Source organism: Bemisia tabaci, chromosome 1 (assembly GCF_918797505.1).
Source record: "Bemisia tabaci chromosome 1, PGI_BMITA_v3".
Classification (NCBI taxonomy): Eukaryota; Metazoa; Arthropoda; class Insecta; order Hemiptera; family Aleyrodidae; genus Bemisia; species Bemisia tabaci.
The window spans coordinates 17,700,905-17,723,290 of record NC_092793.1 but is presented as its reverse complement, the minus strand read 5'-3'; the positions used below and the strand labels follow the sequence as shown (position 1 = coordinate 17,723,290).

The following is a 22,386-nucleotide window of genomic DNA, read 5'->3' as shown; positions in this document are numbered from 1 at the left end:
CAAACCATCTAGAACAGATAATCTGGCTTAACTCAAAAAAAGGGAAAACGCTTAGACAAATTATGATGATTATACAAGACTAGACTGATAAATAACGACATTCCAAGCATGAGCTATTTTGAGGAGAGGGTCTGTTGGATTTCCCACAGAATTTGAAATTTACAATTCATCTCTTGAAATTTTTTAAAAATTTACACCAAAAAACGACCGAGTTTACTTTTGACAAGACAGAATGATAAACAGTAAAATTCAAACAAAAGACAGAACAATTAGGGAGCCATTTTGCCTTGACTTCAGAAAATGTTTAGATCTAAAAGGGTGGGATTTTTTTCTCTTTTTTAAATGCTATACCTGATGGGATCGCAATCATGATATTTGTAGAGGAGACAAAGTCCACAGAGACAGGCAGAAACTTCTAAAAAGCTTAACAAGGGTAACGCTAGCCACAAACTTCTTGATGCTGCTCCCAAATCTTTTGTTGTAAGGTATCGCTGTACTTGAATTTGGTTCACTCCAAACAAAGATATGAAGATGAACACTCCGCCAATAAAAATAGAAAATAAACTATGGCGCTCCGTTGGATCTAGATTGAAACTAAGGACAGAGAAAATGAAAAATAAATTTAAAGCAGGCTTAATTCCTGATAAGCGAAATTACATGGATGACAAACACTAAACGCTGTTACTAGATTTAATGATAAGGACGCATTTAAATCAAAAGGAACCACATCCTGTGACATGAGCTGTGTCACGCATGTAATCTCAGGGCTTATGTCAATATGGATATGATTCCATTTGCGCATCCAGGAACATTTTAAGTGTCATATCACATTACCAAAGTTTAAGCAGCAGCATACAAAAGGTATAAGAAAAGCGCACTTGCTGATTAGTTAAATCTGTCTAACAACAGATTGTGTTAATTTGTACATTTTTTAGTCAAATAGAGTCTTTCTGTTGTCCAGGTTTTTCATAATCTGGATCCACCATGTTTCAAACAATCCGGAGAGTCAACAGTTTTTATGGTTGAAGAATACTTGAGATTGATCTGCTGGTTGATGTTTGACCCAAAGTTGAAATCTCTTTTTAGGTGTAGGTTGTATTTTGAAATTAACAGACAAAGAGAAAATGGAGAGATCCTATTGGTTGAAAAGGAAGATTGATGTAGACTGAGAAGAAAAATGATGGACCAAACATGTGGTTTTTTGTGAGATGCCATTAGTTGATCTATTAATTCCCTCCTTTGTCTATTGTAACTACCTGCTTCCACCAATAGGATCATACAATTTTCTCTTTGTCTTCTTGGTCTATCAATTTCAACAATCGGCCTGCAAAGACTGTTCGGTAGCAACTTGCTAGAGCTTAGAAAGGCAAGTGACAAATCATGACATGTTCAAATTAATAATAAAAGGGTAGAGAAAATTCATACTTTAAAAGATTGATTCGTCCATTTTCTTCTGCCACCTTCCATATTTCACTGATACCATGAGCATTTACTAAAGAGACGCCAATGACACAGAATAAAGCAGCGTACATTAGTAAGGACTGAAAAACAGAGAAGAAGAATTAATGATAGAGAAGCTTTAAGGGCAACAATACTTTGTGCAAGAAGTTCATTTCTAAAGTAACTGCAAACAATTTAGGTAAGGAAGATTTGCTGTGAATGGAAAACACTTTTATCGGAGGAATTACAGTAAACTCTATGTATAGACTTTCAGTAGACCAGCTAAAATGATCATAACTCTGAGGTCATTGTTAAAATGAGATTATAAATGGTAGTTCTAACTTTCTTTGAAAATAGGAACAAAGAAATACAAATATGCAAATATGTGAGAAAAGATGTGGTGATTTCCGGTAAAATTACATCATGCAGTTGGAAATGAAGGTACTGATCCTCTACTAAATTTTGCTTTTTAGTCCATTTGATTGATATTCGTACACAAATCAATCTAAAACTTATCCTACTGCGCAGGCTTGATTTTGGCCCAAACTTAATGATAAAATTTTGCTTTAAAGATAGGAGTTCATTTCTTACCTGAAACACATCTGTCATGATTACAGCTTTAATGCCACCAATCGTTGAGTAAAAAACACATACAAACCCAACGATTAGTATTGCACTTGACTGAGACATACCAGACACAGCTTCCAATGCCAAAGCTGGGGCGTACAAAACAACTCCCATGTAAAGTACACCTTGTAAGATAAACACTAGCGAACATGCCAATCTTGTTGCTGTTCCAAACCGTTTTTCAAGATACTGTTAATAATAGAAACAAGAGTTTTGTAACATTAGTAAAGAGCTTAACGTAAGGAGCATAATGGGCAATAAGGGGTAATTAGGGTAATATTAAGGGGTAAATTTAAAGCAGGAGTAAGCAAATACTGTATTATTAAACAAATTTTTCTAAAATACTGGTTTAATCTTAAATTTTTGGCAGAAATGAGATTCATTACCTCTAGAAGAACTTTTCAGCTGTTTATTTCCTAAAAACCTTATTTGCAAAACCTACATTTAATCTGAAAGTACTCAAACGTGAGAATTAAATGTTTGCTTTGACTTCAAAAATACATCCTTTGAGAAGGCACAGCAAAAATGAGCCTTCAGAAGTAATGAATCCAAATTTTTTAGGTCCAAAAAAAAAAAAAAAAAAATCAGTAATTGTTTACTTCCTGTGTAGGTTCACCTAAAAAATCATGCATGAAAGAAGGATACGAGAAAAAATGGAGGAGGAAAAATTGTTTTTGCATTTCAATTCTTTGATTCTTGAATTCACTTTGTAGTTAAAACAATTAAAATACATCTTCCACCAGTGAAAATTCTGTCTAAATGCAGTTTCTTTTTTAATTGATACAAGTAACAACATATTGATGGTGAAAATTAAAAAAAGTTATCTGCATTTGCAACTACTTATATTTCATTTTTCAAGGGAAATGAATTGAAATTTTTTCCTGAAATATCGGCTAATATTTATCGTCTAATAAAGAATATTTTGCAGAGATTTCAAAAATGAAGAATGGGTTTCTTTCTTTGGTAAAATGAAAAAGTAAGTAAACACGTATATTTTGCAAAAACCCTGATCAAGATGAACGTTTTTAGGACGATCATTGACTATTCACTCTATGGTTTGGCCTCAATGCCAGCCAATTCCATAAATATCAATCATAGTTCGTGCAGCACAGTAAAACCAACATTCAAGCACATTCAACTACTACTTTTCCAAATTTTCAAGTACATATAATGGCACATGTGGAAAGATTTTTTAATTCCAAAAAGGGTATTTTCAAGTAATTACTTTATTTAAAAAAAAAAAAAAAAAAAAAAAAAAAAAAAAAAATGGAATCATCATCTTACTTTAAGTACCCATTTAAACTATCTCAATATCTACGCCACTACCACGAAAGAAGCAAATGTAAACTCTTAGTGCTTTAGCAAATTCGACCATACTCAATATCCGAGTAGATTATCATCTCTTCACAAGTCGCGAGGAAGTAACATTAGAGTAAAGAGAGATTAATAATTTGTGGTGGTCTTATCTCTTAATATTAGACATTAAGAGATAAGACCACCACAAATTTTTAAGCTCCTTTCATACTAATGTTACTTCGATTCAAACATCATGAATAGTATTAGACTCTTATTTTCCATAAAAAAAGTCCTGACGATAGCCAAAGCCAAAAAGCATAGACTGGAACCTTTAAATAAAAACACTCAACATAGGTAAGTTCATTTTCATTTCTTAATCCATGTACTGGTTACCCCGTAATACAATTTTCAAGTTCAGATGTGGATGTTTTGCTTACCTCATAAACAGAGACATATCCTAAATTGAAGAAGACAGGCATGTAAAAGTTAGTGATGATTGGTATAGCTGCAATATAGGTAAAGTTGATCGTCACAAAAATAAAACCATGGCTGTAGATTTCAGCACTTGTACCAAGTAGTGTGATTGCAGACATGAAACTAGCCATTATAGAGAAAGCAACTGGTACAATTCCCTGACTACGACCTCCGAGCAAATACTCCTGCAAAATTCATAGAATTACATTGTGTAATTATAATGTTGGAGCTGCAGGGATAATGGAACAAAATTATAGCATAATGTGTTTCCTTCCAGCTTACTAAACTCTACTTGTAATTTGAGCTACCCATTTTCCACTAGTTAGAATTGTAGGTGCCCCTATTTTCACTGGTCAGGATGAGGCATCTGATAAAAAATAAAGATATCCACTAATATTGAGGCAATGATCCCTTGCACATTGGGAGATGGTTGAGAATTACGGAGAAAAACAATCATTGTTTCCATACAAATGTATAAATCTTTCACATAAATGTTACGAGAAATCTGACCTAAAATTGCAATCTACGAAGAAACCAAGGAAAATAAATGATGATGGGATCCTCCTCCACAGATTTCTAGGACAATAAAATACAGAATCCTGTGGCACAGCTCTCATTGAGCATGATGAGGGATTGAAAGGCACACAGCCATTGGAAACTATCTCCAAATTATGAGACACCACAAGGTGGATGACAGTCTTCCCTCGCAACACAGGGAGAAGAAAAGCTACCTAAGGGTCTGCGGAAGTGATCAGAAACCATTTTGAGTGATTTTTTCCTCGGTTTACAAAAAGTATCTACTCGTATGTTTTGATAAATCTACATTGAAGTACTTGGAAAAAGACAAGAATTAGCTGTAAGATCACCCTGGTGTTTCTTTTAAATCAAAAAGTGTGTGGATAATAGCACAAAACTTGTCTGGAAGTATATCTTTCATGCAAAATACTTGATGTCCGCAAAAAATATTCATTATGCTATAAGTGGACTTGGTTTGTTTTTGACAACGAGGCTCATGAAGGCTTGAAACTCTAGATCTGATTTTCTGTGTCCCAAGTCCATGACACTTAGCTTGCTTTCACTTAAACAATTCCCGTATGTAATTTCCCTTCCTGCTATGATAAAAATAACCAGTAGGACTGTGTCAAAATATCAATGAAATGGATACATTTTCAACTGATCTCAACTGACATCATTAAATCTTTCACTAGAATCAGTTAAGATGTAGAAAATTTAAGTGTTGGACTGGCACCTATTATTCTGTCAGTCATTTTCAGCAGGATAGTGAAGGACAATGTAGAGCCAAAGATTAGGTGGAAGAGAAAGTACAATTACCTGATTGGTCTTCTGCTTGCCACCAGAGAATCTATAATAAATGCCAATCCCCGCTGAAATGCAAAGAACAGCTCCCAGAACAGCATAATCCAAAGCAACAAAAAACGTCATTTCTTTACAGCTGAAAAAAAATTGGTTACGATAAGGACGCCTTTAACAATGAGTGAAAATGAGATTTTTCCAAGATATATGATGAAAACTAATGCCATACAAGACAACTTTAGTTTTAAACATAGTGCCTATTACTAATTAATTTCAATTGAAGTGAGGTATTAAAATCGACCATCAGTGTTAAATTATCACCGTCGCTCCCCAGAGTACAGCTCATGATTTCCGCTTTACTCTAAGTCATACTCTCGGTTACAAGAGATACGAGGTTATGTGGGTGATAAAGTTTGAAGTGAGGTAATAAACATCCCGAGCTATTTTCACTTTCAACATCTTCTTGACAGATCAAGTGTGTACTTGTGTACACCATCGCGTAAATGCTTAAGTATGCACTGCATGAGAGGTGGCTCTCATGATTACAAAAAGACCAACAGAGCTCTTCTGATTCATACATTTCAGGATCGGGAGATGCTGTCAATTTCATTAAATTTATGAATCAAGGCCAGTGAGGTACACGGGTACACTGGACGATAAATTCATGAGTCATGACCTGACATGATTTTGAAAGATGATGACTGACCTACCTCCAGGATGAAGAGAACAAGTTTAAGTGCCCTCGAGCTAGGTGTTGCAAATAAAGTATGAGCGAGCTTGAGCGACGAGTGTTCTTGATGCCTGCAGGTACTTATGCAAAGTGCACTAAAATAGTGAAGATACTAAAGGAGATATGAATTAGAATTAGAAATTTGAAACCTTCGGCGGCACGTCGCGCCTCGCGCGCCACAGATCAACCATGCTGCATGCTGCTAGTTTGTTTTGATTTGAGGGTTGCATCGGTAATGAAGTTAGGCGCAATTTTGCGCACTCTTTTGATTCTTCTGCTGTTTGCTGTTCCTGTGGAAACGCAACAATTTGGTTATGTTTACTATAATGTGATAACGGTGATAACAACACCTGAATTGGGGTCGGGGTGTAACCATTCCATTCATTTAGCCTCTAGGGATTAAAAATGAAGTGCCAGATAACCGTTTCATGTACCCATTTTGAATGTAGGTAATCCATAATCCATGTCAAGTTATTTACCCACAAAAATGACTGCCCATTTTCAACTGTGTTCATTGTTTCTTTATTCGGAAGTCCAGAATCACCTGTCGTGACCTTTCTCAGTTTCCGATTGGGACTCTTGTCACCAGGTTTTTAACATCTCAAGAGTCTCAAGAATTATTGTGCAGCATCAGAAGCTTAACCCTAAGGTAATTCGTGTATACTTCCTAAGACTTCTATCATTCACGCCTTATAAGTAAAAGAACAACACACAAACAAACAAACACATTAGGTAGGAAAGATTCTTCGGCACTTCCGTTGCTTAGATTAAGTCAAAGCTTAGTATGTGTTTTTTAATTGAAGGCTTTTTACATTGAACCATTCTCTTGAAATCCAAAGTTTGTCATATACTCATGTCTATCAAGGAGAAAAATATTTAAGAATCCGGTTTTTACAATTAGCTCTACTTAGTCACATATTCGGACCAATACTGGCACATGTTTCCGCTCCGGGCGGCACAGTATTTAAATCTGTGCAAGACGTTTTTAAGTAAGCTAGACAGGTAGTTATTCTGTCAAAAACTGTGCTTTTACTATATTTGAAAAGTCAGTATTATAAACCATATTATAAACCATATCCTTTCCTCTAAATCCTCCCATGAAAAACAGAAACCTGGTATCTGTTGTGACCCCCTTGCACATGAAATTTTAAACAAATTTCCTGAGTGTCCTTTGAATTAAGAGTTTCATGAGTACTAGTTTTCTAAAGTATTTCAATCATATTTTTCTCAGTCGTCAATGTGTTTCTCATTACGACATGCACAGAATGTAGAATTTTCCAGATCTCCTCTCGTTATTACTGTAAAATTCTGATGAGTTGGCAATCACACTCTTGCTTTCATTTCCTAATGAAGCGCTGTATGAGTCCTCAGACATTGCCAAATTTCCTGTGATCAAGTGCGGATTTTCCTTGAAAGTTTTAGATATTATTCTTCCAATTTTCCTGTGAATTTCCTTTGCCAAGTGATGCAAAGTACCTGAAAACTTTATGGAAAAATATTCACAACTATCCTAATAAATACACTTTTGGGCAGGGGAGACTTGGCAACATTTGAATATTCATACATCGTTTTCCTTAGCACAGCAGAATTGCTCAACTTTTAGAGATAGAATTGCTCATTTTCTCTTTTGTTTTTTTCCAGCTTGACCATGGCAGTTTTCAGCATTATTGATCATTTGGTGCTGGACATAACTCTGCTCATATCAGCAGCCATTGGTATTTATTCTAGATTCTCTGGAGGAAAGCAGCAAACCACGAAGGTACGAATCTGGTATCTGAGCCGAGAATGTACAAAACATTGTATTATCAGTTTCAAGTCAATAGGTCTACTGTATAACATCTACTTTTTTTGGTCTCCGCATTTATTTAGTCCATTTTAAAAAAAGGCTACAAATAAATTGTCTACCTAACTCATGAGTCTCCTTGCCTCCAAAGTCTACATGTAGTCTACATGTAGACCACAACATTTTTTTGTAGACTACTGCTCCTCTGTGCAAAAGTAAATACCCTCGGCCACCTATAAAAATTGAAGATTTTTTTCAAGGGGGTGAGGCTTGGAGTGCTTTTCAGAGTTCATCAGCATATTTTCCAAAGCTGTTTCATCGCAAACAGGCTGCAACTTTTGCCTTATTGTTTTTTGCATTACCTACTAGCAACAAGAATGGACTAATACATTTTGAAACTTGTTAAATGTTCTCATTGTGATGAAAAGATTTGCAAGCTTCAAATCAAGATGAGTCATTCTTATTATAAGGCGGTTTATTTCTTTAAATTCTAATTACTGATTCCAATTTATGCTTTCAGGAATACCTTCTCGGTAATCAGAACCAAAGAATCTTACCAGTTGCTTTTTCTCTCATGGCTAGTTTCATGTCAGCTGTAACATTACTGGGTGTTAGTGCTGAAACTTATAATCATGGATTCATTTTTGTACTAATAAATTTTTCCTACATCATCGGCACTCCAGTTGTCACAAACATCTTTTTGCCTGTGTTTTTCAATTTAGGTGCCATTTCTGTGTACGAGGTTAGTTACATTGCAGTATTCTGAAATCTATTGATGTTTCATATTTTAGTTAATTTAAATTATTCATGTAATTTTCTAAGTCTTCTTCATAAGCCCGTCCACCAGCTCTCCCTAAATGATCTACCTATGAATGGTTTTTTTTTTGGACAATTTTCACCCGCTTCATTCAAAGTATGCAAAAAACTACCTTACACGTTACCACCTCCAGAATTGATTCCTTTTTTTTTTTTTTTTTTTTTGGGGGGGGGGGGGGGCTTGCCATGAAATTAAAATAATTTATATTTGCATTTTTCTCTGAATTTATTTGTTCCAAACTTTGTATGTAGAGAGATGCTTATCTTGAGAAAACAGACTGATATGCTGTAATATAAGTATTTAATTTTTTCTCATGCCTCAAAGTTTCTATCCATCCGAAGGAGCAATTCAAAGTGGGAACAAGAAAACATTAATGCAATAGAAAATAAATCAGTGAGAAAAAATGCAACTTTTTTAATGAGAGATAGCGTTCATAAATTATGAAACACCTTTTTTCAGCATTTTTGATCCCCTTTCCCCCCTCAATGCTTCTGTTACGTAGGTCCCTATCATTCAACTTGTAAAAATAAAACAGTGTAACGCTCTCTTAGATCCCCTTCCCCTCAGAGTGTTACATAATTTATGAATGCTCCCTACGTGATTAAACTTGTGAAGATTTTCTTATTTTGGAAAAATTTTAATTAGTTTTGGACCTCATTTAGTGAAGAAATATCATACCGACAGTAGACTGACTTAGTGACTCCGGTACTCAGTGGTTTCACTCAGAGCAAATGCAGTTTTTTGATACAGGTCAATTTACTGCTTTTTTTAAAGGCAGCACAATTTGATGGGGATGTATCAAATGACATAACCACTTAGTCTATCATGAACTTTCAAACTCGGTTTCTCACATTGTAAAGAATTTAATCTTAAAATTTTTGCCATATCTTAGAGCATTATCCTTTGGTAAAAAAACTCCCTTTTGTTTCCAGTATTTAGAAAGGAGGTTTGGTTTTGCAACAAGGCTCGCCTGTTCTCTAGCATTCACCTTCCAGATGATGCTTTACACAGGCATTGTTTTGTATGCCCCAGCTCTAGCACTTGAAGCAGTCACTGGTCTTTCTCAAAGAATGTCTATCCTCATTGTTGGCCTATGTTGTTTGTTTTACTCCACAGTTGGTGGAATCAAAGCTGTTATATGGACTGATGTCTTTCAGGTAGGCATCTTGAACCTTTTTTCAGTGAAGAATATTAGCCACTGTTGTTGTAGTATCAGCGGGCAGTGAAAACTTAGTGTAAAAAAACAGTGTTGCCTAGCAGAGATACCACTGCTGCTGCACTAATACCTTGATTTTTATCTGCAGATCATGCAAAAAGTTCCAAAACAAGGACCTTTTGTTGTGATCTGGCTGTTTTGCCTCATGGCATATCCCAAATTTGCCTCATTGTCAAACATCTTATTTAATGGAAAATTTCCAATTTCCAATTTGGAAAGAAAAAATCTTTGATGTCCAATGTCTACCTATTTTTTATTTTAATATCTAATGCCAGCGCCGAATTTCTTGGTATTGTGTGCTTAATCCTTTATTTTGCCAAGCAAGAACTCTTTTTAAGTCATATTTAATTTCCCTAATAGCTTTTTAGCTTATTTCAAGGTACAGTAATTAGCATTTCTCAGTCAATGCTTTGTTTCTTTCTTTTCTTCGAACTTTTTCATCCTCTGCTAATTCTGATTTTAATGGTTTTATTTCAGTCCTTATTGATGTATGGTGCTCTATTGGCTGTTATCTTTGTTGCTGCTGCAAAATTTGACGGTGTCTCTGGGATTTGGAAAATTGCTGAAGAACATGGACGTATCAATCTTTATAAGTTAGTATATATTGTTCAGTTCATTTTTTCTATTCTGAAAATCTGGCTGACCGCTGACTTGAAAATTAGATCAGATGAGATAGAAAATTAAAGTCTTGTAGGGTGTGAGAATTGTTAATAGTTCCTCATAATGGACCTCAAGAGAAAGTATGCATTAAAGCAAACATAATAAGTTCTCTCTTCAAAATTAGGCTGAGGGTGATCCTCTAGACCCTAGAGGAACGGTTTGGAGCTTTGCTGTTAGAGGTAAATTATAATGGACAAAATGTTAGCTCTGAAGCGCTGTAACTACACATTTTCTGAGGAAAAAGACACTTTGCACAACCAAAAAAAAAAAAAAAAAACGAATATCAACATTTTGCGCCCTTGAGTGACTGGTAGGTAATTTTTTTTTGTAATTTTTGCTCAAAAAACCAGTGGTTTCTTACATTAAATTGAAACTTTCTAAGGGTCAATTTTATAAAATTAAGGACACTGTACTTTTCAAGTTATTAATCCATCCGTGGACTACTCTTTGACTTTTGGCAGACTATATTTCCCTCATTTAGGCTCTTTTTCTAAAGTCTTCCACCCTCTCTCCCTCTCCCCCTCCCCCTCTTCTTTCAGCGAATCGTGTAATCTAGAAACAATTCTGCATCGAAAAATGTTGAATCCGTACACACCTCATGCTTGAATTTTCTTCTATTGTTGCAGCCCATCTTTGGATCTCACTGAGCGGCACAGTTGGTTAGCTCTAACAGTCGGAGGCTTCTTCACATTCTTGTCTTTGTATGCAATTAATCAAACTCAAATTCAAAGATACTTAACAATGCAAGACCTGAATACTGCAACAAAGTCTTTGTGGTTGTCACTGCCTCTCCTTATGTTTCTTTCCTTTGCAACATGTTTCTGTGGACTCTCAATTTTTGCTATGTACCACAACTGCGATCCAATCAGGCACGTTTTCTCAATGTTCCTCTTTTTATCATTAAGAATTGAATTTTATTGATCACCTTTTAAAATTATTCATCTATTCTAAGATGAATGTCACTCAAATATTTATTTTTCGTTCCAAGGGTATTTACTTAAAAGGCTTCCAGACAAGGTATGAATGGCATTACTCAACATGTTTTCTCTTTAAAATTGTAAGAGGAAAACGAATCTCATAGTATGAAACCTTGAAATCAACCCTTTAACAATATGTAGGTGTCTACTATTAACACTGCCAAAATGGCGAAAGTACAAATAATGTCACTTGTATAATCTAACTTCCATTTGACGTGTCTGAAAAATACTCCCTGATATTTCATTTAGTAGTTGATGTAGGAGGAACTCCTCATTGTGTGATTTGTTTCATACGCAAAGTTTTGTAAAGGAAACATGCCTTTTCTTCTAGTTCAGAACTTGTCCATTGGCCCATTTTGCTGGCTATAAGTGAGGAACTACTGCAAGGAAAACCCATGACCACTGCTTGAATTGAGCTCATAATCATTGGCCTAAAGCAAGGATAGTTTGACCCTACCCCCTTGGTGAAAAATTTCGAATCTTGAACTTTTCAAACTCTGCTGAGTTTTTTTGAAACTATCTATGCAGAATAGCTTAGTTTGCACAGTTTTGATTCTTTCTGATTTCCATTTTCTGATTTTATTTCAGTATGAAGCGAATTGCAAGCAAAGACCAATTAATGCCACTTTTTGTGATTGACACAATGCAGCATTTACCTGGTCTATCAGGTCTTTTTGTAGCTGGAATATTTAGTGCATCGTTAAGCTCTGTCTCAGCAGCTATAAATTCACTCGCTGCTGTCACTGTTCAAGACTTCATCAAGGTACTTATCTATTGTACCAAAGTCTCATTTATTAACATACGTTTGTTCATGCTGTAAATTTTGTTTGCCAGTCAATTGATTGACAAACACTGGGCATCTTGTTCTGAATTGTAAGTTGCACATTTGCAACTCAATGGTGAATCTCCCAAACCATGTATCTTGGTTTACGACGTTGTGGGTTCTTATTATTCCCCAGAAATCATCGCCTAGTTCCTAAGGAAATTTTTGGCGACAGGATTGAAGTATTTGTGTATGTAAAAGTATTCTTTACTGCTAATATTTGTAGAAGATAAATTGTATTCAATGAGAGCGTTTGAAAAATCTTTACCCTCACATAACTCTGTAATCGAGCAAAATTTATTTTGACGAATCCTCTCTTGGATGTTGATCAGCGATCAGTAAAAATTTGTAATATCTTTTTTACAATTAAGAAACCAACTTATACCTTGAACATGGAGAACACCAGTTATACCTTTGATGTGTGGTCTGTATAGATAGGCTATTTTTTCAATGTAATTTGGGAGACAAAAAGATTACATACTACATACTTCATCTGAATAAGCCATGAGCGATCAGACTTCATTACCTCAAGACTGCGTTTGTCCTCCTGTCACTTTTGACACCATTATTTTTCCCATAACTCTTATTCCAATCTAGTTTTACGAACCTTGGAGACACTTACATTTTGTTGGACTTCATTTTAGTATTAATGTTACATTGTGGTTCATGCTTGATTCTGAAATTTTTTTCAAAGTCTTGAAAAAGCTTAATTTTTTGGAAGGTGCTTAAATCCTCATGAATCTTTTTTATCATTATATTTATATAGTTTCCAGCAAAAAGTTCCCATTGCCAAGGATCAACAGACCATTTGGTGTTAAATATATGATTTGGAAACATTACAGTTTTCAATAGAAATTGCAAACCAAAAAAAAAAAAATTTCCCACAATTCTCATCATTAAAAATCACAATCATATTGAGATTGAACTATGCGTGCAGGAAAAAAGTATGAAAAAAGAATCAGAAAGTGCCTGACAATTTTTGTGGCTGCACAAATTATGTGCATAGCCTCTTCAATTTTGTATATAACTAGTCCAACTCTCAAGTGACTGTCAATAGACTAAATACCAATGTTTCAGCCCTTACACTCAGCAGTTTCCAAAGGAGTCATGCTGGACTCAACTTGCAGTTATCTTCTTAAAGCGCTGGTACTTTTGTTTGGCATACTTTGTATTGGTGTGGCCTATTTAACTCAATTTTTCGGAAGCATCCTTCAAATGTCTCTGACTCTTTTTGGCGTGATTGGTGGTCCAGTTTTAGCCGTTTTCACAATGGGTGTCCTGAATCCGTACTGTAATCAGAAGGTAAGCCCATTTCCCTACTTGAGCAACCAAAATATGATTCAAAATAAATGTAAACGAATAAATAAAAAAATTTATGAGAAAGTGGGTATCTGCATACCCCTCAACAGGAGTTGGTTTTCATGCAAACAAATCCAAGCGTACTTCGTTGGGACGTGTCCAAAGTTGGAGTTCAAATTCTCCTCAACAGCTAGAGCAACAAAAGTGCATACTTCTGAGTAGAGGTTGTTGAGTAATGGTGGAATCATTACAGGAAGGATATAGTTTCGCTAAACACAGCTGCTACGTTCGAGGTAACGGAAGAGTTTAGTGTTGTTCTTGAAGCTTTGCGTTGTTGAAATGCATCTAAGTTTTCCAGCTTTGATCCTTTTATTAAGAACGTCATCTGCCATGGCCACCTAAAAGTCCATTTTCCCCTCTTTGTTTCAGGGTGCATTAACCGGATTGTTCTTAGGCCTTATTTTCTCCTTCTGGCTAGGCTTCAGTGGCCCTAAACCAATACCCCAAAGGTTGTCTATTGATATTAGTGGTTGTGCCAATAGCACCCTTGTGACTATCAACGATTTAACAAATGAAATATCCATTGAAGAGGACTCTACAACTGTCTACCCCCTGTAAGTCAAGCTTTTTCATTGTTTCCTGTGTCCAACCCATAATTTGAAGGTTTCAGTGTAGATTTTGTTGGGAACTATCTTGTCATGATTAAGTATTTATGTTAAATTTTTTTGTTAGCGCTAAGTGCTGAGGATTTCATTGAATTGGCATGAAGTGAGAATGATTAATGTGAATGAAAATCTAGCCCATAATGTGCCTCAAGTCTTAATTTTTTAAATTTTTGAAATGGCTGCTGTCTTTATTTTCAATTTTCCCCTTAAAACAATGTAGATTTCAAATAAATAGAGCCAAGTTCAAGCTGAAATTCCATTAGAATGAAACTTAAAGATCCTTCATTGAAAACCAAAGAATTTGATGCTGGTCAAATTCCATAATTATTTGATTATGTTGTGTAGTAAAAAAACAACCAGCACATTTTTTATTTTCTTGTTGACAATTTTTAAAACCAGTCAAAACTTTGACGAGCAGTATGTTAGTGCTCTAATAATTTAATCCTCACTGCTTTGTTTTTCAAAGAAATCTATTAGAAATACAGGAAATATCGACGGAGGCATCCCCTAATTACTTCGTCTTAAAGCTTTTGACAGCATATTTTAATGTAATCGATTTTCCTGTCAATTTTCAGGATTTAAAATTTAATTTCAATTTTTTATGTTTATTTCAGAACAGATGAACAGTCTTACAGCTACTTGTTCCGAATTAGCTATCTTTACTACATAGTTCTTGGATTTTTCTCAACTGCAATAGTAGCCGTTCTAGTCAGTCTTGTCACTGAAGCAAACAAAAATTTGAATCCATCTCTCTATGCTCCTTGTATAGAAAAGTATGTCAGAAGATATCAGAGCAAGAGGCAAAGTAAAACAGTAAGTAAAAGTTTTTTGAGGTTTGAATATAAATTTTTTCTGTAGAAAAAAATAAAAAATCTAAACCCTCAGGGGTGCAGATAGTTCCTGATCACCCGATCATGATTGCAGGGCCGGGTGCATAAAAAAATGGGAAGGCTAGCTTGCAGTTGCATTAAAATCACATGTTTCTTAGAAAATAGCAGTGACATTTTTATGTTTTTTGCAAAATAGCCGTAATTTGTGAATATTCGACAAAAAAAAAAAGAAAAAAAAAAAGTCATAGCTTGAAACATTTTGGAAAACAGTGGTTCTTGAAATGAAAAAGCAATTTAAAAAATGGGAAGACCAATACCTTTTTGCATCTTTGGCAATCTCGCTGAAGGTGTATTAATAATGGAAGCAACTTAATACTCTTAAAGTATACTGCAAATAAATTTATTTTTCATAAGTTGGGTATATGTAGTTACTGAAAGAAACTTGAAACCAAACATCCTCTTTTATTCTAGGTAATAGTTCCTGAATCTGAGGCCACCCAATATCCTTTGGACAAAATCGAATTTGTCAGTGATCAAGAGGTCATTACGTAAGTAAGTTACCAAAACTTCAGATCCATTGAGTGTATTTTCTGATAGCTAATTTTTGAAGCGATATTGATAGTTAGTAGCACTTTTTTCTAAAAGAGATACCAATCGAATTCAAGGTATATTCTGTTTCATTTCAACTGTGAATGAGGTTTGAACTCAGAAGTCTGATTTCTTAGAACCTCTTTGGAGTGGATCCGTTAATTTTTGCTAAATCGGATCGATTATATTCTATAAATTCTAAAATCTTTGACTGTTTCACTCAGAAAAGATACTGTTGTGAATTAGCTACAGTAATATAATTTAAGAATAAATTAACTATGATTCAGCTTTCATTAGCAAAACAATTTTATTGGTGTCTTCTTCAACTCATTCAGTGACTCAGTCCCTTGAAGTTTATTTATAGATTGTTTAAAAATCTATAAGTGCTAAAGTCTCAAAACATTCATATTCCTGGCTGTACTGGTATTATGACTTTATTTCACAGCAGCAGTAAAAATTAAGAGATTGATTTTTCTGCTAGTTATAATACTCAATTTAAGTATGAATGTCCCCTATGATGAGCATGATTCGCATGAAACCGAAAATACCTAGGTACTTAGTCCATTGACGATCAGTCAGGTTTTTAAGAGCAGATTTTTCATATTTTAAAGTGTTCATGTAAGGGGAAGTGCTAGTTCTAGGGATTTCCTTGTATCCCACTTCTCACAAAATTTCATTTATGACCATTGTCCTATTTATGTATGTTATCTTTTTGGTTTTTTTGTTAAGGGTTTCTCTTTCCAATTCCTATCATGATGGACTAGTAATCAAGGTACGAATTTAAGCATTCTGATACATGATTCCTTTTCAAAACACATAGAACCCACTTTGCACATGAATATTACTGATGTTGTAATCTAACCAAGATATCAACGTTTTTAAGTTCGCCTTGGTAACGAAAAATTTGAATGCCCACTCACAAGAAAAACCCGAGTCTAGATGTAACAAATCGTGCTCTACAACGGTTTTGGCGGGCTTCTTAACTGAGCAGTGTTCCTTTCCTGACCTGTATTAATGAAAGTGTTTGCAACAGGCAACAGCTGAACGGAAGATTAGATTGTGGTTGCCATATTTTCATACTGCAGAGACTGGTACAGTAATGTTTAGCACTCAAGTACAACGCAAGTACAGCATGATTTAGCACTCAAGTAGATTATAGTTTTTTATGGAGCGAGGAGTTTGAATTTGCAATAAGAAACTTTATTACGTTGGTCAGGAGTTACTTTTAATAATTTTTGCTACAAGAAATTGTGATGAGAAAACAAAAACCATCATGTTTAAATTCGCACCTTGTCCAGCCATCCATTGGTATGATCAAAAAGGCCGTCCATAAGATGATGTCAGGCAGTTTGTTTCTATTTTTAATGCTGAGGCAGACACCTCTAATGTAGTTTCTGGCACACATTAGGCACTTCTACACCCTCCTCCTCCTCCCTTGGATGCAGGACAACCTCTATGGTCGGTCATAGATCCCATATCTTTCCTAAATGGTGTATTTTGGATCACGAAATATATCGTTGTTTATCTCTCATGTCTTCCTGGAGGATGCCTTCGTGCTTTTATATTTAAAATGTATTTTTGAATGTAGTTGATACTTTTTAGTACATTCTGCGTATGAATTATAATTCAGGTGCTTTTTTTACAAAAGTTTTTATGTTAAGTAAAGTATGGAATTTCTAATGCTCATCCTGATTTTAAGTCATTTACTTATTCAATTTTACAGCTTGAAATATGTCGTTTTAAAAGTTACCTCTCTACACGTAAAGTTTTGGAATGTAAAATCAGTGATTTTTCATCAACCATTTCAGGACACTCGCATTTAATCCATATTGATTTTCTGTTTCATATACTGTGATCCACGTAGAAATGGTCTTCATACGCTCCAAAGCTGTTAAGGTATTGAACTCATTTGGGCCACATTTTGCAGTGAGGAACTATAATTTCTGGCTCATCTCTAAAAGTACCTATTTGCATTGGGAAACTAACAGTATATGTGTCGCAGGCAAATAGTAAATCTGGCGTTTTGTCAAATGCCTAAGCAAGCAGTCAAATATTCTTCCTGAAATTGAAATTTTGATTCTTTTCCTAATTTTAGACCAAATAACTTCATTGCTTCTGTAAGAAAGAATTTCTGTAAAAGTGTGCATTTTGCGACAGTATTTTAAACGATTTTTAGCTGCTGAGCGAACATTTATCTTAAGATTTTCAGCATATCATAAAATACAGAATTTTAAATTTTAACATCTAAATATATGAGAAGCATTTGAAGAGGAAGAAACAAGAAGGGTTTGTAGATTTGATGATTAATTTTTCTCAAAATATCAAAAACTTGTGAGCTCCTTGCCTTAAATTTACAAAATTTCGGAAACTGACAAAATTCGACTGTGTGTCTCGGCATTTGATATAATGCCTGATTTGACTAATTGCCTGCAACATATGCGTTATTTCTAATATGACTCAAAAGTAGTAGTTCCAAATTGCAAAATGTAGTCCATTTGAAATTCAATTTGTGCACTTTCTTTTTAATTTATTCCTTGATTTGTTCTCAGTTCCCTGAAATTGATGATGAATAAATACAAGGTTCATCCATAAGTAATTTTATTTAGCTCATATCTCGCTATTGATTGATTTTTGATATATCGGTCGAGCTTGGTTTTATTGATTCATCTTCGATAATTTGATCGATTTTGATACATTGTAGACCTCAAAATTGTTTGTCCTTTTTCCAAAGTTGGACCTAGAAATCTTTCACCTGAGGCAGTCTTTCTCCGAAATGGTTTTGTTTTCATTTAGTATTTACCCCTAATTGATTTTTTATTCTGTCATCATGATTGAATTTTTTGAAAGTGCAATAATTACTTTGTTAGATATCTTATCCACTGTATCTTATTCTGTATTTATCATTATGTCCAACAAAAACGTCTTGTTCCTGGAAAATTGGACCTTAACAAATCTTACACAAAGTAAGTATTTAAAGTTGATAAGTATTGGCGAACAGACAAAGTGCCTTTAGCACATGTCTATTGCTTTAGAGTTTAGTTCAGAACTAAAAAAGCAGCTTTTAATTTACTTTTCTCTCTCTCCGCACCCACCCTCATTACTTCTCCCCCCCCCCCCCCCGACCTCTCTCATACCATCTCTTTCAAATTAGAAATAACTCAGGACAATAATTCTTATCACATCTGCTAATTGAAAAATGGTATTGACAATACTTATTTTAGGTGTTTTTAAATGTTTAATTGATGACTTTATGGCAATTGTTGATTTTGTATAAGTATATGTGCATATGTTGACTAGTTCATATTAGTTTTGATTTCAATTTATTACTGCGTTGATAGACTTCATTAAAATCGTTATGTTCAGATTGGTTTTGGCCTGCTCGTACTCCTGCAGGATTTCTTTCTTAGCTTTCATAGCCTTGAATCAAACCTAATTTGGAAGCTCACCTCATTTCTTACCTGTCAAGTTGGCAATATACGCATATCTTTGGATACCGACTAACAATAAGTTATGACATTTTTCTCCAGAAGTTAAAAATCTTGGCAGGACTTTGTTATCCTTCACCGAGAGGTATAAAAGTGCCATCATTTATAAAATATAAGTAGGTAACTAGAAATTTTGCAATCTAGATGATTTACCATAGAAAAATACCAAAGTGTATTTTTTTAAAAAAAAATTCTTGTTTAATATTACCAAAACGGTACTCTTTCTTTCTTTTAAAATTTTTCCAACGTTTGTTTTATAGGTACGATGAAATCATCCTTTTTTCATACCCATTATATGTGATTCTTTGTCTCGTTTCTATGCTTAATAATATTACGTAGATCTCATTTGTAATTGTTTTGAGAATTTTTTACTCTTATTTTCTTTTTTATTTCAAGCGGCTATTTTTGCAGCCAGAAAATTGTAATCAATGTCTTACAAAAGCGTACATCTTTAAAAAAGAATTTTAAATGTACTGTTTCATGTGAATGATTTTGCAGAAAGTATCTACTTAACTATATCTAACACTGAATTTTGTAGTTGCTCACAAAGAATTTTATAATGAATTTTAAAATTTCCCCTGTTATGTACGCAAAACAGACTGAATTGCTTCGCTTTCCTCTCTGAATGGTTTCATGAAAAGAGATACAGTTCGGTTCTGCTTAATTTAGTCCATAACTACTCTCACCCAAATGTTACTCAACACCCATCAAATAACTCTTGCATCTAAAGACTGTGCAGATTGTGCCATTCTGATAATAACCCCACGGCCCATCTCAGATATCCTCTCTGGACTCTAATGAATCACATTTTATGCAGAGGAAAATCTATCAAAGGTCTCTATTGGGGAGGCGCTTTAGATAAGTTTGAGGAAGTGAAGCAAACAAGTTTTTATAGCAGAAGTAAATTTGAAAGATGAATCATTATCATGATATGATAATAATTATTTTTGATGAATCATCATTAAAAATCATTCATTTTCTTGTGAACTCGCCTCCTAGAACAAATGTTTTCAATTGTTTCTTTAGAATTCCTTCAATACAAATTTATTGTCACTGATAATCCAAAGAAATGTATTTTGTTTCTATGGAGTAGTATTGATATCTCTATTTACTATTATTTGATTTTGTTAAAAATATCCCTCCATTTTATATTTTATTTTAGCCTAACTTCAACCAAATGCAATCCTCTTTAGAATTGAAAAAGATTTTTTTCATAGTCCACACCTTGAAAAGTGGTGGTTGATGGGCAAAATCAGTGGCTGGATTGAGACCAGGATTGAGAGTTGAAACACAGTTCATTATGGGTTCATTCAAACAACTTAGGCCTGCGTAAGCTAAACAACCCCTAAAATATAGGCCGAGCCAATCTCCCTGCTCCGCCTCCAACCCGCAGTTTTCTGTGGTGTTGACTATGCTTATAAACTAGGTTTTTTTTTTCTTGGTTTTTTGTTTTGTTTTTTGGTTTCTTGTCTGGTTTTGTTTTGTTCGTGTGTCACTGTGCATTCAATAAGGGGAAGGATTAAAAACCTCACAGAATCAAGTTTGTCAGAAAATAACAAGTGATGCATCTAATTGTGAGCTGTTCAGCTTCTTCTGAGATATTTTATGCACAGTCAAACCTCAAATGGTATCATGGGAATTGATTATTAATTGAAGCTTCATGGTAGTTATAGGCATGGGGCATTTTGTATCTATTGGTTTTATGTAATTGTAAGAAAGTGATTCTGAGTGACTTGTAAAGAGATAAAGAAAAAACACCAGGGGAAACTTTGTGTATGAGTTCATATTTCTAGATTAACGTAATATGTCTCCATTCAAACACCTGAGAGATGAATCTCTAGCTAAACTATAAGAAAGTTATTTCCAAAAGATTGTCAAATTAATCTGCAGAAGTCGATCAATGCTCAATTTGACTTAGTTTGCGCACAAGTAATTTATTTATTTAATTATAACTCCAATGTGCGATAATAATTTCTCAATCCTCTGGCTGTTGAGGTATCTCATTCCACAGATAGAATATAATCAATTGTAGGTTGTCCTTTGATTAATTCTTTAGAATATATGTTTGTTTATGATCATTTCAAAGATTATTGGGGCAAGTATCTAGTATCGGAGGAATAAGTTTCTTTTGGACTTACAAGCCTTGTAGTTTTGTAACCTAGCCTTTGCTTTGTGCATTAAGAAACTTAGATATAAAAAAGTATCGAATATTGTTTTGTGTAGCAACAGATTGTAGTCAGTATTAGCAAAACTCCAGTTTATGTACTTATATCAATGTTGTAAGACAGATTTCAGACCTGCGTGGTCATAACCAGTTAATCAGAAGGTGTCAGCACAAGTTCTTCGCTGCATCAATCAGTTCTTAACCTGAACACTCAATTCCATGTGACACATATCAACCCTTGTCAGGAATTTTTGAGTATTATAGTATTTTCTTGTTATCTCTGATGGCAGGGCAAAAAAGAGGCTGGTTATAGTTGACTGGTTTCTTTTGTTCTTTTAAAACCCTGTACATGTGTCTCAAAAGTATGTAAGTGTAAAATTTCTATAGTGTCATCACTTTCCATATTAATCTTTGAAGTATGAAGATCAGTCATTAAATTTTTATTTTAAGGTATTTCTGATGTATGGGCCGCACAATAAATTCCTAAGCCAACTGTTTTAAACTGTGCGGCTGTCTTACCCTAAAATCTGCAATTAATCTTCAACTTGGGAAAGTAATAGACATTCATTTGTTACTCCTGAGACAAGAACTGTTTTGGAAAAAATTACTTTGAACAAACAAGGAAAAAGAACCTCTAACTGTTATTTGCTCTTATCTTATCAAGGACATAATTCAGCTTCTTCGGATGATTTCAAATCACGGCCATCCCTAAGTCTAAGGAAAGTTGCTCGATTCAATTAAATGGGCAAGGCTGGATTTAAGAGGAGGAAGGCGGCTACATGAGCTGCCGCTCATAGCGGCAGATTTTTGGGGGCGGTAAATTACTGGAACGTAATGGCAGTTTTAAATAAAAAATGATAACCTTTGTTATCTTCAGGGTACTCAAAGGGCATCACTTTTGGGATCCAAGGGTGGCCAATTTTTGTCGAAGCAGGGTGGCAAAATTGTAAATCTACCCCTGTAATTGAGCAAAGCATTGACAAGTGACTAAAGGTTTCAATATGAGGACTGAATAAAAGCAGGTATTATTTAGATGTTTTGCAGCTACTTACATAAATTGTCTCTGTTGTTTACAAACATTATTATTTCCATTCCTTATTGTTGAAATTTTTAATTCTTTGTGAAAACTTTTATCTATGTTATTCATTTATTTATGAGGTCTAACCTCTGACAATAAAATTTCATCTGTGAATTATTA

The 22,386-nt window shown here is 34.5% G+C and overlaps 2 protein-coding genes across 6 annotated transcripts in view; one reads left to right on the top strand and one right to left on the bottom strand.

Moving 5' to 3' along the window:
• LOC109034017 (putative sodium-dependent multivitamin transporter) overlaps window positions 1-6,002 on the bottom strand; it is a 15,664-nt gene extending 9,662 nt beyond the window's left edge. Inside the window, exons 1-6 of one of the 2 annotated variants that reach the window (XM_019046930.2) lie at window positions 5,862-6,002; window positions 5,170-5,290; window positions 3,801-4,022; window positions 2,032-2,256; window positions 1,426-1,541; window positions 352-594 (exon numbers count right to left, since the gene is read on the bottom strand). In XM_019046930.2, coding sequence (XP_018902475.2) covers window positions 352-594; window positions 1,426-1,541; window positions 2,032-2,256; window positions 3,801-4,022; window positions 5,170-5,280 — 917 coding nt within the window. In that variant the 5' untranslated portion in view covers window positions 5,281-5,290; window positions 5,862-6,002. Of the gene's footprint in view, window positions 1-351; window positions 595-1,425; window positions 1,542-2,031; window positions 2,257-3,800; window positions 4,023-5,169; window positions 5,291-5,857 lie in introns of both variants that reach the window. The other variant, XM_019046931.2, reaches the window with a different exon arrangement.
• LOC109034016 (putative sodium-dependent multivitamin transporter) lies at window positions 3,579-22,386 on the top strand. 4 transcript variants are annotated; one of them, XM_019046927.2, is made up of 11 exons: window positions 3,579-3,717; window positions 7,523-7,640; window positions 8,185-8,406; window positions 9,414-9,638; window positions 10,175-10,290; window positions 10,984-11,226; window positions 11,923-12,097; window positions 13,235-13,459; window positions 13,886-14,070; window positions 14,736-14,934; window positions 15,423-22,386. In XM_019046927.2, exons 1-11 carry the CDS (start codon window positions 3,617-3,619, stop codon window positions 15,501-15,503), a joined length of 1,890 nt encoding a protein of 629 aa, XP_018902472.2. In that variant the 5' UTR covers window positions 3,579-3,616; the 3' UTR covers window positions 15,504-22,386. The 4 variants fall into 4 exon arrangements, with proteins under 4 accessions (XP_018902472.2, XP_072153490.1, XP_018902471.2 ...); XM_019046926.2 differs by lacking the exon at window positions 3,579-3,717 and adding an exon at window positions 5,820-5,958; XM_019046925.2 differs by lacking the exon at window positions 3,579-3,717 and adding an exon at window positions 6,421-6,530.